Source organism: Ricinus communis, chromosome 5, assembly GCF_019578655.1.
Source record: "Ricinus communis isolate WT05 ecotype wild-type chromosome 5, ASM1957865v1, whole genome shotgun sequence".
In the NCBI taxonomy this organism is placed as follows: domain Eukaryota; kingdom Viridiplantae; phylum Streptophyta; class Magnoliopsida; order Malpighiales; family Euphorbiaceae; genus Ricinus; species Ricinus communis.
Genome location: NC_063260.1, coordinates 27,901,098 through 27,914,959, shown reverse-complemented (window position 1 = coordinate 27,914,959; position 13,862 = coordinate 27,901,098). Strand labels below are relative to the sequence as shown.

At 32.3% G+C, this 13,862-nt stretch overlaps 2 protein-coding genes across 7 annotated transcripts; both read left to right on the top strand.

Moving 5' to 3' along the window:
- Window positions 1-627: 627 nt before the first annotated feature.
- LOC8280129 (pentatricopeptide repeat-containing protein At1g77360, mitochondrial) lies at window positions 628-3,987 on the top strand. 2 transcript variants are annotated; one of them, XM_025157458.2, is made up of 2 exons: window positions 628-2,617; window positions 3,582-3,987. In XM_025157458.2, exon 1 carries the CDS (start codon window positions 1,034-1,036, stop codon window positions 2,477-2,479), a length of 1,446 nt encoding a protein of 481 aa, XP_025013226.1. In that variant the 5' UTR covers window positions 628-1,033; the 3' UTR covers window positions 2,480-2,617; window positions 3,582-3,987. The 2 variants fall into 2 exon arrangements, with proteins under 2 accessions (XP_025013226.1, XP_025013225.1); XM_025157457.2 differs by having other exon boundaries at window positions 3,547-3,987.
- A 593-nt stretch (window positions 3,988-4,580) lies between these two features.
- On the top strand, window positions 4,581-10,488 carry LOC8280130 (WAT1-related protein At3g45870). Of its 5 annotated transcripts, none has more exons than XM_015719590.3 (8): window positions 4,581-5,051; window positions 5,625-5,687; window positions 5,797-5,913; window positions 6,056-6,338; window positions 8,134-8,289; window positions 8,989-9,140; window positions 9,342-9,556; window positions 10,044-10,488. In XM_015719590.3, exons 1-7 carry the CDS (start codon window positions 4,855-4,857, stop codon window positions 9,550-9,552), a joined length of 1,179 nt encoding a protein of 392 aa, XP_015575076.1. In that variant the 5' UTR covers window positions 4,581-4,854; the 3' UTR covers window positions 9,553-9,556; window positions 10,044-10,488. The 5 variants fall into 5 exon arrangements, with proteins under 5 accessions (XP_015575076.1, XP_048229947.1, XP_002519927.1 ...); XM_048373990.1 differs by having other exon boundaries at window positions 9,342-9,575; XM_015719591.3 differs by having other exon boundaries at window positions 4,583-5,051; window positions 9,342-9,490.
- Window positions 10,489-13,862: the final 3,374 nt, after the last annotated feature.

Sequence of the window (13,862 nt, the reverse complement as noted above, 5' to 3'; positions counted from 1 at the left end):
TGACATATTTTACAAAACAAGAACTGTGTCAACAGTTTCAACGCAGCCATTTGTGCTACCAGAAAAGGGTGCATTATCACATCAGGATCCAATCAGAAATAGAAGGGTTGTTATTGGATTAAGAATAAAGGGTTGTTTCATGTCCAATCTTGGTTGGAAGATCCATTTTATGATGCTTGGTGGCTGTGGTGATGTGAGCATCAAATTTAATGGAGAAAAATGGAGGAATTACTTGTGGCATTCTCAATACCAAACTCTCCCCTTTTCGTATATGCCATATTAATCTCATATGTTTTTGTTTATTATAAATTATATGTTTTATTTATTTGTTTCCAGAATTTGTTTGTGCCTGGTTCTCTTAATATTTTATATGAATTAACAGCATTTTTTTAAAATTATTCATAGCAAATTACTTAATTGGTTATTATCACTGAGTTATATAAACTGTTAAGTGATATATTTTGTATTTAGATAAAAATAATATCTATTTTATGTTCCAAATATATATATATATATATATATATATAAATATTTTAAATGAATTTAATATTATTTATGTATTATATTAGTAATTTAAATTACTCTGTTAATATATATAATGCTCTTATATTTAAGATGCAGCAAGCTAAATTTCAATCATATATGTGAAATATTAAACTGACGTTCATGCTCAGTCACACCCGCTTAAAGATGGGTTTTCCTTCCAGTCGCGTAAAAGCAACGTCCATATAAGGTCGCTGGAGCCACGACCCAGAAACCGGTGTAGGATTTGGGTTTGTTCTGCAAGTAGTAGTATGACTTTTTCCCTCTCTGCGCTGATCAACACAATCTGGGCAAACTGCATAGACATTGAAGGTTCTTCTTTTTCTTCTCTCTTTTCACTCTCTATACCCAAAAATGTGTCCAATATCCACTTCTCAATCTTCTTAAAGATTGATTCTTTTCTGTATATTCATAACATTGACACATATTATTTATGGATGTCTGTTCTTTTCTTTGTTTTAGAAGTTAAGTTGGAATAACCCTAAAAACTATGGAATCCACAGATGAATATTCACCGCACCAATCTCAATCTCGAACCCCGAAACCCAAATCAAAATCAACCCACTCGAATGGAGTTGATATCGATATTGATATTTCTCAATCAGCCAGAACCTTGTCTGATATTCTTACCAGAGTATCACCTCATGATATGGAATCTGCACTTTCTTCCACTGGAATTAATCTTACTTGTGATATTATCCATGAAGTACTTAAACTTTCTTATAGCAATCCCGCTTCTGCTGTTGAATTCTTTCGATGGGCCGGGAGGTCTGGTACACACACCCCTTATTCTTGGAATTTAATGGTGGATTTGCTTGGAAAGAATCAGTTGTTTGAGGCAATGTGGGACGCCATTCGCTCTATGAAACAAGAAAATGTGTTGTCAATGGCTACTTTTGCTTCTGTTTTTGGTAGTTATTGTAAAGCTGGTAGTTTTAGTGAGGCTATAATGAGTTTTGATATTATGGATAAGTATGGTATTCAGCAAGATGTTATTGCTGTCAATTCGCTTTTAAGCGCAATTTGTAATGAGGACAATCAGACTATTAAGGCAGTGGAGTTTTTTGATAGGATTAAGTTGAAAATTCCCCCGGATGGTGATACATATGCTATTTTATTGGAAGGATGGGAGAAGGAAGGAAATGCAGCTAAAGCTAAGAATATTTTTGGTGAGATGGTGATACACGTTGGATGGAGTCCAGAGAATATGCCGGCTTATAATGCCTTTTTGAATTTACTTGTCCGAGAGTCCCAAACTGATGATGCTTTCGACTTCCTTCGGCTTATGAAAGAGAAGGGTTGCCTTCCAGGTTTGAAATTTTACTCTGATGCTCTTGACATGCTTTTGAAGCGAAATGATGTTTTGCATGCCGTTCCGATGTGGGATATAATGGTGGATACTGGACTGATGCCTAATTTACTTATGTACAATTCGATGATTGGCTTGCTTTGTAATAATAATGACATTGACAATGCATTTCGGTTGTTTGATGATATGGTTTTCCACGGAGCTTTTCCAGATTTTTTGACATATAAAATGATTTTTCGATGCCTGGTAAAAAACAAAAAGGTTTCTCAAGCTGCCAGCTTCTTTCATGAGATGATCAAGAATGAAAACCCTCCCACACATTTGGATTGTGCTGCAGCTATCACAATGTTTATGGGCGGTGATGACCCTGAAATGGCAATTGAAATATGGAACTACATGGTTGATGACCAGGAGTTGCCTCTTGATGAGAGTGCAAATGCACTTCTCGTGGGGCTTGGTAATTTGGGTAGGTTATCAGAGGTGAGTAGGTTTGCAGAAGATATGCTTGATAGAAGAATAAATATACATGAATCAACTATGGCAAAGCTGAAGGCTTCTTTCTATAAGGAGGGTAGAAGTTCAAGGGATAGGTTTGATAGCCTCTCAAGGAAATGGAAAGCTTCCTAAAAGTGATGCTTTATATCCCTTTTTGGTCCATTCAGTGAAGGGGTTATCTTTTCCATTTTGGTATTGCTGAGGAACCATTTTTAAATGGGGAAATTATCAGCTAGAAGATGTTTGCTTTAACAGGCTCCCAAGGAGATGGTAAGCTTCACAAATACAATGTGGTAAATCACTTAATTGTCCAGCTAGTGTACAAGTTCTAGATTTGCAGATATGATACTGTAAATTCCTCTTTGTGCAAGCTATATCTTTTATTTGTGTCTTGCTCAAGAACATTTTGTACAAGGGCGGCAACGAATGGAAAGCCTTTGCTGTGAGCTTAATCTGCTATTCCTCTTTCCTTGGCCTTGGCCTGTGCTAGAAATATGATTTATTTTCTCTCTCTTTCGCATTGTAATCCTTGTATATTGACAACTTTCAACTATAGCTTTTGGGTGTTCCTTTCCCTTCCTTACAATCCCTTCTCTCTCTTCCTCAAATGCACATGCTTTTTCAGTTTTAACTATATATGTTTGATCCCTTCTTGCATATAATTTCATTTTATTTTTATTTTTATTTTTATTTATTGCATAAAATGTGCCGAAAGCTTTGGGCCTAATTGGAAATTCTTGTTCAAAGATATGTTGAAAGGAAGCTGATTCCTGAATGACAAATTGCCAGTATAATTTTGCTAACAGCTCTGTAGTTTTCTTTCTTTTGTACTTTAGAATTTCTTCTCCCTTTCTTTCATGCACCCATTCGTTGTCCATGATGTGGTTCTTTGATCTTTTCTTATTTCCCATACTGTTTTCTGTTTTTCTCTAAATTGTATGCTCAATTTGAGATATCTGACTTAAGGTGAACCTGATATCTTTTGCTGCTAGTCCTGCTGACAATTTCAGGTGCTCGTGTTTAGAATTGTTTTTCTTGGAATTCTTTGGCAATGCACCACTGTTGTCTTCTCTGTTTCTTTGGTTCAAAAAATTTATGGTTCTTTGATGAAGACTTGGGTATTGAACTTAGATCGATAGCTGAGATTTTGCTTGGAACATGCTAGCCAGTTTGGTAAATTTGAGCTTATCTGTTTGCAGCATCATCACCTCTCCAGATTATCTATTACTTGCAGTGCTCTTGGATTCAGTTCAGTTGGATTCATTGCGGCAGTTTGAGGAGGACCGATCAGTATCTTGAATATTTGGACACGGTTGAAATTGCTTGATGATGTTGGAAGATTTTTGAGAACTCAGTTGTAGTTTGGCATGGATTCAACTTGGATTGCATAAATTTAAAAATGATATAATGGAATCAAAATCCATTATTTGGTAAAATCATATGTTTAGCATGTTGTTACCTTTCATCTTGAGCGAGCTGTGCTGGTCAGATGAAGCAAAGATGTTCTTAGTTTGATGGTGCATTTGCAGAGCTGAAAGTGATTGAGAGTAATCAGTCATTCCAAAATCCCATCTTCTTTCTTCTTCTCAAAATAAACTCACTTTAGCACTTAATATATAAGTTGCCCTTGCGATTTACTACACCTTTTCTGTTTAGTTTCGTTTTAGATTCTTGAAAATACTGCTCTTCGGTGGGCAGTTAAAGGTGTAATCTCTTTAAGAGCCCATCCTATACTACCCGAGAAAGTATCAAAGGTGCAATCGGTATTTACTATTAGGCTCCCAAGACATGATCAAGTTTTCCGCCATAAAAACTTGATGATTTCCCCTCACAAATGAATTACATGCCTGCGTATTTGGTTTATCACACCAAACACAAATTCACTCTCCTGTCCTTCCTAAAACCTTCCCCCCAATCAAACAACCTAATTTCATACAAGCTATCAAAATGTATCCATTGTACCGTACATTTGGTTAGTGTTCACACCATTTAGATTAGATTAGATTACACAAAAGGGCAAAAAAAAGAGAAGAAATAAAAGTAAAGGTCTTGATGACTGACCAAATGATGAGTTGAGAAAGAAAAGAAGCCGGCAAAAAAGAAAAAAATTCGCTCAAAGATCCGAAAACAGACAAAACAGATAACACCAAAATCTATAACATTTCATTGACATTGGATAATAGTCTTAATTTTGTTCACTTATAAATTAAGGATTTTCCCCGTTATCCACAGAGGGAAAAGAATAAAAAACATGTAATTAAATTATTTTCAAACTCTGTGTTTTGACATGATTCCATCACCAAACTCACCTTCTCTTTCTTGGCCCCTTTGGTCTGATAGTCTTTCATTCTCATCTTCTGTTGCATCGTTTGGTGTATTTGTTTGTTTAATTAATTGATTGTCTGATTGAATTATATATATGCAAATAGAGTTTCTTTTTCTTGTTTTGGTCCAAATAACTAAATAAAAAAGTGGGTGTTGTGGGGAAGAAGATAGAACGAAAGGGTATGGCAGCGTCAGGCGGTGTTGAGAGAGAGATATGGAAGGCACATGTGGCTATGGCGATGGTGCAGTTATTTAATGGAGGATATCACGTTATTACAAAAGTGGCTCTTAATGTTGGTGTCAATCAGCTTGTTTTTTGTGTCTGTCGTGATCTCATTGCCCTCTCCATTCTTGCCCCCTTAGCTTATATCCGTGAAAAGTAATTCAATTCTTCCTCTTTCCTTTCTGGGTTTTTCTTTTTTCTTTGTTTCCCTTATTTTTGTTGGTTTTTGTGCATGTTAGCTCTTGAAATTTTCAAATTCCAAATTTCAAATTGGAATTTGGGATTTTTTTGTTGTTGTTGACTTATGTAACCCGAATAGATAATTGAATTAGATTTTGAAATCTGTCTTGCATATTGTTTTGTGATTTCTTTTTGGTCTATTTTATATGGAGAAGACTTGATCAATCTTGATCTTACATGTAAGACACATTTCCATGTTGTGCAGTTTTTACTTAAGTTCATCTAGTAAATGTTTCGTCCTCTGCCACTGTACATGTTATTGCTTGTTTACACTTTTATAGTTTAATTTCTATGATAATTTGCATTGGAAAAAACTGCATAATTTATGATTCTGCCTGTTGCAGTACTTTTCCTTTGTTAATTTATCTGTCAAATGGGCAGAACAGCTCTTATGACATTGCTCCTATCTGATAATTTCATGTATGAATTGAATGATGCTTTATCTTGAGGCATTCTGTTTTATATTTTGTTATTTCTTTCCTTTTATAGAAGGGTTCGACCCCCTATTACCAAACGCCTGCTCACATCATTCTTCTTCCTTGGCTTAACAGGGTGCGTATATCTAAATTTCTTTGTTCTTATTGATCTATTTTAGTGTTGACTATAGATGGACCTGATACAACATTTTATGTTCAATCTATTTGGTTTTGCTGTTTGATAGGATATTTGGCAACCAGCTATTGTTTCTTATTGGCCTTAGCTACACAAATCCAACTTATGCTGCTGCCATACAGCCTTCAATTCCAGTCTTTACATTTCTCTTGGCTGTGATGATGGGGTAAATTCAACTGACTCTCAGTTTCTTGTTTTCCAGTCTGTTTATGCTTTATTTGATGTTTCTGCAGTAAGTCTGAATATATGCACGTATATTTCGTACAAATGCTTCTTGTTCAGTTTCCTATATGAACTTTTTCTTGCAGTACAGAAAGAGTGAATCTGTTTAAAACTGAAGGTCAAGCAAAGCTTGGAGGCACCCTTGTCTGTGTTTCAGGTGCTATATTGATGGTTCTGTTCCGTGGTCCAGCTTTCTTTGGATATAGTGAAGAAGTCTTTGCTACAAGTGAAATAAGCGCCAAGGGTCAACCAGAACCTGCTGGGTGGTTCTTGTCTAGCTTTCTGTACATAGGACTGGACGGTTGGCACCTTGGAGTTTTATGCTTAATAGGAAATTGTATGTGCATGGCTGCTTTTCTGGCCATTCAGGTAAATGCTTATATATAGTCATCACATGGAAAATTTGAAAGGAGAGCAACTAAAAGAATTTCCTTAGTCTTATAATTCATGTTCTAGATGTCTCATGAACTTATACTTACTGTTTTAAGGGATGCAACTTGACACCTAAAAACTTGTCTCTTCATTTTTCCACAAGGCTATCAGCCACCTAGTTGAGCCCTTTCTGATTACTGTTTTCACTTCTTTGGTATCTGAAGTGCTTGGCCTGTATTATAAATTTGATTTTCTCATATCTATTTTGATTTTGATTTTGTTGAAATTCTCAAGGCTCAATTAAGTTGAGTTGAGTTTTGTTTAATTCTTAAAAAGTTTTTTGACCTACTTGAAAAGCCTTGTGCATAAGCGAGGTTGATGCCGAAATCGTTTGCTAATTAGAAACCCTTCCACTCTAATTTATTTGTTTGTATGGAGAACCTATTCTCATGAGAGTTTGATATAAGTTTTTGATCATTTAGCCTAATTCAGTTCTTTACGCTACAACTCCCAAAGGCTAGGGCATTGAACTCCAATCTTCTGTCATCTGTGTCTAAAGTAAATTGAAGAATGATTCCCCTTAATGCTCTAATCTAGAAACATTTTGTCTTTCCGCCTGTGCTGGTGAATGTGCACAAACAGTTGAATATGTCTATATGTACTTTCACTGCCAAGATATGTCAGTAGCAGAGAATAGAATTTGTTATGGAAAAGAAAGTGGAGGCTAAAGGAATTGTATAACATTAATGTGAGGGAGTAAGATGAATTGATGTAAGCGGATGATGATGAGCCAAACTCTTTTTCAGTCCATAAATTGCTGAAACAACTAAAAGCATTTTAAGCTTATAAGTAAACTAGAATTTTATCTTTTAAACCATCCCAAAGAATGATTTACTTTGTTTAATCAACTTAAACAACTTGTATGAATCTACACTGCAACAAAAGCAATGATGCTTTTTAGCTGTTTGATTATTTTATGATAACTTGAAGCTATGGAAGGCTAAAAACCTTTAGGCAAACTGTGATTGCTTGTATGGCATGGGACCTGTGTTCAATGTGGTTTATTATGCAGGTTGAAATCAGCATTTTTCTGAACTTGTAGCTGTCACTAGAGCTGCCAGTGAAATCTGATTCCTTTCTCTTTTGTGCTTTAACAAGATAATCAGCTGGCTGGTGGTGCATGAGGAACAATCTCATATATTATTAACTATTAAGGAATGTACTTAAGGCAACTGGCTGCCTAAGGCATTTCTAGAAATTATCCATTGTTATTGACCAATTGATGTAATTCTTGAAGCAAATTTTTCCAGCCTATCTGAATTCCTTTGATATATATGTATACATATATTAGTTCTTATAGAACATATAAATCACCTCATGTGTTCATCGAGCTGGATCCATTAACGACTGTTTCTCCCCTCCTTCTAAGTAATGTATACAAGAAAATTACTTTGTGCTTCTGTGTACTGAAGAAAACTGTAGAAGCAAGATCTATTTCTGATTCTTGAATTATTTTGTTTTGTGTCTAATAGGTGCATATGCCGTTTGGACTATTAATTCATAATATTATATCACTTTTCAAAGAATTTGAATTCAGTGATTTCTTCTGTTCAGAAAAATTTATATGTTTGTGTGTATATTCATGAGTTGGTGCACATGGACACTTTGTTAAAGCCCTGGTAGTTTTTCCTGCTAATCATACTGCTTAAGTCTGATTGCTAATATTCATCAACTACAGTCAGATGTTTAAGCTTATAGTCATGGCATTTTTTTTTGTTTGGAAAACTTGCAGGCTCCAGTTTTAACAAAATATCCTGCCAGCCTTTCAGTCACGGCCTATTCATATGGTTTTGGAGCTTTGCTGATGGTGATCACAGCAATTTTTATGACCAATGGATCAACAGAATGGAGTCTGACGCAGTCTGAGCTCTGGGCAGTCATCTATGCTGTAAGTTTTCAATGCTCTCTCCTAGCCCACCTCTTCTGTGGATTGGCAAATCAGTATAATGTCTCTTCCACTGGAAAAATAGAAACAAAGATCCACTTGCAAACTGGAGGGTGAAGAAATATATGATTAGAAACATCATAAAACAGATTCATTTCCTCTACCTGGATTTGCAATCTTTGCCAATCTCAAGTGTAATGATGTTTACTAGTGATTTAGTATCTTGAGCATCAGAACTGTAATTCTCAACATGCTTTTCTTTTCAGTCTCCAACTCTAGTATTCTCAGGGATGAAGTGTGCATATTGACTAGAATGACATGGAACCTATATTCTCCTTGAGGGCTGAAACTAATATGGAGGTTCTGGATATACCTAGTAACAAAACTCAAGTTTTGCATTAAAAGTTTGAACATAAGCAGCCATCCTTAAAGGATATATTTGCTTTTTTTCCCAAATTTTTACTGACAAGTTGTTTTTGTTCTTTTTCTTTTTCCTTCTGTGAATGTGCACAACGAGATAGATAGTGTGCCATAAAATTTCCCCCTTTACCTTATGGCATACAATTCTAGAATAATAGAAGTAAAAGAATTACTTTAACTCTCTATTTGCAGTTTCCTTTTAAACAAATGGGCTATGCTCAATTTCTTATTTTGACAGTAAACATTCAAGTGCTTTTTATTTGACATCACTATTTTTCTCAGGGAATTGTTGCTTCTGCGCTTAATTATGGACTCCTGACATGGTCCAATAAGATCTTGGGGCCTGCTTTAGTTGCACTTTACAATCCACTTCAACCTGCAGCTTCTGCCTTCCTGTCAAGAATTTTTCTTGGAAGCCCCATTTATTTGGGAAGGTACACTCTTGCCTCTTGTACACTTAATTTTCATATCGGCTCATATGTGTTGCACATTTTTGTTTTTAAATGTTCTCGTTTCTATTTTCTCAAAAAATATGGTGTTGCTTCTAGCAACAAATTTGAAAATTTCCTGGATTTCTTCTGTAGCACCTAGCTGGTTTGAGAAGGGCTTATTTTGTTTTTCACATGTTGTAACAGCATCTTGGGTGGTTGCCTAATCATCGCTGGTCTTTATTTGGTAACTTGGGCGTCCCACAGAGAAAGACAGGCATTTGCTGGGATTATTTCTTATGTTACTGCCCGGGTCTCTGATCCACTCATTCAGAAAGATGCATCAGCTAACAAGGGTGCGTACCAGAGAGGACACATGCAGTCAGCATCCTCTTCCTTGCCAAAACCCACAGATTAAGCAGGCAAACAATGAAATAATGTGTAAAGCTTTGATTTTGAAAAGTCACCTAGTTTGTGATAAAAATAACTTCATGTATTAAGTCTACACTCTTCACTAAATATACATCTCTTAAGAAACCAGAACGGGAAATAATTTCTATACTTCTTCTACGTTGTGGGCTACTTGTTTAGGAACATACTTAACTACACCTGGTGTAAATACACCACTAGCTTGAAGTGGGTACCACTTGAATGGTGTAGTGCACACACTACGCGAGTGTGGGTGTGTATACAGCTACAGTAGGCAAGTTATTCCCTATATTATTATTATGAATATTATTATTATTATTATTATTATTATTATTACTATTACTATTATTACTACTAGTATTATTGTTATAATAAGCTCTAATGTATGTTTCCTACACCTAACATTTCAGTCTTAAGAAACAAAGATTGAAAATGAAAGGAAGGAACTCAATTTTATGGCTTTATATCCTTTTTGTGCAGTTATGTAGATGAGAGTTGTTTTGGCTGCATGGACATAGCAGAAAATTCTTCAAATTATCTCCCTTTGCCAATAGAAATATGGAAGACAGGTGGATCCTTGAGGATTTTCGTGCTGCGTGCGATTAGGACTCTTGCAGATTTTGAATGACTGAATGAGGATGACTATGAGGTAAGAGCCAGTGAATTCTGCAAGTTACTGATAGACTTGAATCAGGATGCAAGATCAGTGAATGCTAACTCCTATTGTTTTCTTAATCCGTTTAATCACTATCTGGTTCTGCATTTCTGGTCTTCATATCGGTTGCTTGTTATCCCTTTTGTTTCTTTCCTGGTTGTAGGGATAACCTATTTAAACTATTGCTCAGAATTTCTGGGTAAGAACATAAAATGTAGATGTTCTCTCCTTTCTTATATTAATTTATTTATAATCAAGAATTTGCAGATTCTTTTTTTTGTAATGATTAGTGCAATTGTTTGCCTGCACTTGCCAAAATCTCTCGACTAATTTGGAACATGACAAGGGAGAGATGCAAAAGGTTTGAAAGTGGACTAGCTTATTCGTTCTTGTTATAGGCTTCTTTATTCACTTTTCTTTATGCATGGCTTGGTACCACTCTTATGTTTGTGAAAGGTAAGGAAATTATGCTTGTTACCATTATCATATATGTGGGAGTAGAATGAGAGGAAAATTACACTAAGAAAAGATTCCATTGTTAGTATGCCTGGGAGAAGAACACATCTGATATGGGGCCTACTGTGAAGTTTTATTTTCAGATATGAGAGGAGAGTGTATGTGATGGGAAACATAAATCCTCTCGTAGAATACCTATGAATTCGTCCATGTGGTGGGATGACTGGTAGGTACCACTGAGAGCTTATCTGATGTTGGGATGATAAACCTTTGTATTATTGGTACCTTTCAATGCTTATCTAATATTAAGATGACAACATTCTGAAGTGGTACGGAAGGCTTTTCCTGTGTTTTGGATAGCAATTTGATGTCTCAGAGTGTTTGCTTTAGCCTGAGATATCGAGATTTCAAACCCTTCAAATATCAATTTCTTTGCAAGTAAAAGAGTTGTATCTGTATAAAGGCGGTCTAGACGATTTAGAACTTGAGACAAGTATCCTGTTATATCAATTGTTGCCTAAGCTGTTATTTGGTTCAATGGATCAAATTTTATAAATCTAGCTATATGTACATAAAACTTTGACTTAAAATTTTTTGTTCTTATGTGTGCTTAATTTTTAATACATATAATCTTTACTTTGATATATGTAATTATTTTTAACATATGGAATTCGATATTTTTTTTTGTTAATTTATTGATTAATAAATTATATTTTTAATTAAATACTGACTCTAATTTTAAAAAATAGCATATTAATTATATTTTAATATTATATTAATTAATAAATAGTTTTCCGACTGATCGGTTCAAATTATGTATAGATATTTAAGGATATTTTAAAGCTTTAATGATATATTTCTATATATAAAATGATGAAAATATATATTTTTACCTTACTTAAGCTTAATTGTCTATTTTCAGAAATATTAGCAAAAAGAGAAAAATATAGAGCTAAAAGAAGTTTAATGGGACATGTTCGTATCAAGGCCTAAGATTAAGATGTATGGACTGCTAATTACAAGGTCCAAAAGACATTTTAGTCATTTTGTATAATTATTAGGATTTATATTAAGAGTTATTTATGGGATAGTATTTGATGGAGATAAAAATACTTAAAATCTTATCTATTAGATAGACTTATATTAGTATACTTATCTCTTTAGAAAAGAGTCATCCTCTAAATAAATATCTGCAAAACCTAATTCTAAAAGGATGAGAGTTTTCTACTACCTGCTCTCTCTACATCTGCCACCATTATTCTCTTTATAATTCTCTACAATTTCTATTTAGTTTTACTTTTCATTGTTCTTTTAGGATCTAAGGAGCTTTTCAAGAAGTGGAGATTGATAACTAATATTCTTCCTATTTGAAGAAATTTTGGATCTTGAGAGAGCTTTTTATTTTATTATTTTATGTCTTTCTATTTAATACCATGATCATTGGGTTAAATATGTTAGACTAGTTTTCATAAGTGTTTAGTTTAGCCTTTTTACTTATATATGAACTTTGTTATTTATTTATTTAATGAATGATTTTTTTTACCTTCATATATTTATTAGTTTTATATATTATTATTGGTTGACCATCATATCAATATAGTAGTAATATTTGTTATTAAAATCTTTAGGTTAAAAGTATTAGAAATATCATATTTACTTTAATCTACGTTGGTATAAGAAACCTAAGTTGCATCATTAGCTTGAGTGATTTAGGAAAAAAGACACATCATCGTCTTATTCATTAGATCTAGGCTTAAAGTAAAACAAAGAGATTACTAAGTAAATGACTAGACTAAATACTGTTTTTAGCATATAGTTTTAGATCATAAGCATTTGCATTTGCATCGCATATTTAGTTATTGTTTAGTTACTTTACTTTATGAACATTATCCTCTCTCCAAATACTAATTTAGAGTGTTTAGATTTATTTTTATTGTTTTGTGTTGATAATTAGTCTTTATAATAAGTGACCTCATAGTTTTTTAAGAGATTGACTTCGTGGTGAACTTACCCTTACTATAGGAATAGTTCGTGCACGTGCGACTACTAAAAAAGATACATCAAATTTTGGCATATCAATTATATTTTAATTTATATTAACTATAATTTATTTTTTAATTAGATAATAATATTAATTTTAAAATATAATATTTTTAATTATTTTTATATTATTATTAATAATAAATTAGATTTTTTTAATTATATAATAAATTTTTTGATTCTAAAAAATAATAATATCATTTATATTGATAGTATTAATTTATATAATATTAAAGTTAACTAATAAATATTTTTAGATAATTTCTATAATTATTGCTTTAATAAAATTTAAAATTTTAAAAAATTAAGGACGTTCGAAATAATAATTTGCTATTATTTTTAAAATATTATAAATTAATATTAAATAATAAGAAATATTAAATTGTATCTACTAATTTAATTTATAATTGAAATAATAATAATAGTCATGCAATGCACGGATAGAAGCCTAATATATATGAATTCTTAAAGTCTAAAATTTTATTTTGGCATATGTATTTATCTTTGACACATGAAGTTTAATTTTATATCTAATTTAATATTTTTTTATTAATTTATTGATTAATAAGTTATATTTCTAATTAAAAACTAAATCTAATCCTAAAAAATAACGTATTGATTATATTTTAGTATTATATTAACTAATAAATAATTTTTTAATTAGATAATAATACTAATTTCTAATATTATATTAATTGATAAATTAGATAATAATTCTAATTCTAGAAAATAATATTTTAAATAATATTTTAATATTATATCAATAATAAATAATTTTTTTAATTATATAGTAAATTTTATCCTAAAAATAATAATATCAATTATTATTGATAGTATTGATTTATATAATACTAAAATTAATTAATAAATTCTTTTAAAATAATTTTTATATCATAACACTTATAAAATTTCAGAATTTTAAAAGAATTAAGAAAAATATTTAAAAATAGTTAGTTTGTTATTATTTTTTAAGTATTATAAATTGATATTAAATATTAAATTTTTTATTAAATTATATCTATGAACTTGATTTTATAATTGAAGCAATAATAATAACTGTATGTAACGCATGAGTAAAATGAGTCTATATGTCAAAATAAAAATTTTGTATGAAAAAAATTAAATACATATATCAAAAAATTTGAAGT

Bases quoted from the DNA above. Each gene is read 5' to 3' on its own strand.
- LOC8280129 (XM_025157458.2), top strand. From the start codon at position 1,034: ATGGAATCCACAGATGAATATTCACCGCACCAATCTCAATCTCGAACC.
- LOC8280130 (XM_015719590.3), top strand. From the start codon at position 4,855: ATGGCAGCGTCAGGCGGTGTTGAGAGAGAGATATGGAAGGCACATGTG. The intron at 5,052-5,624 runs GTAATTCAATTC...TTCCTTTTATAG, and splicing joins TTAGCTTATATCCGTGAAAA to AAGGGTTCGACCCCCTATTA. The intron at 5,914-6,055 runs GTAAATTCAACT...TTTTTCTTGCAG, and splicing joins CTCTTGGCTGTGATGATGGG to TACAGAAAGAGTGAATCTGT.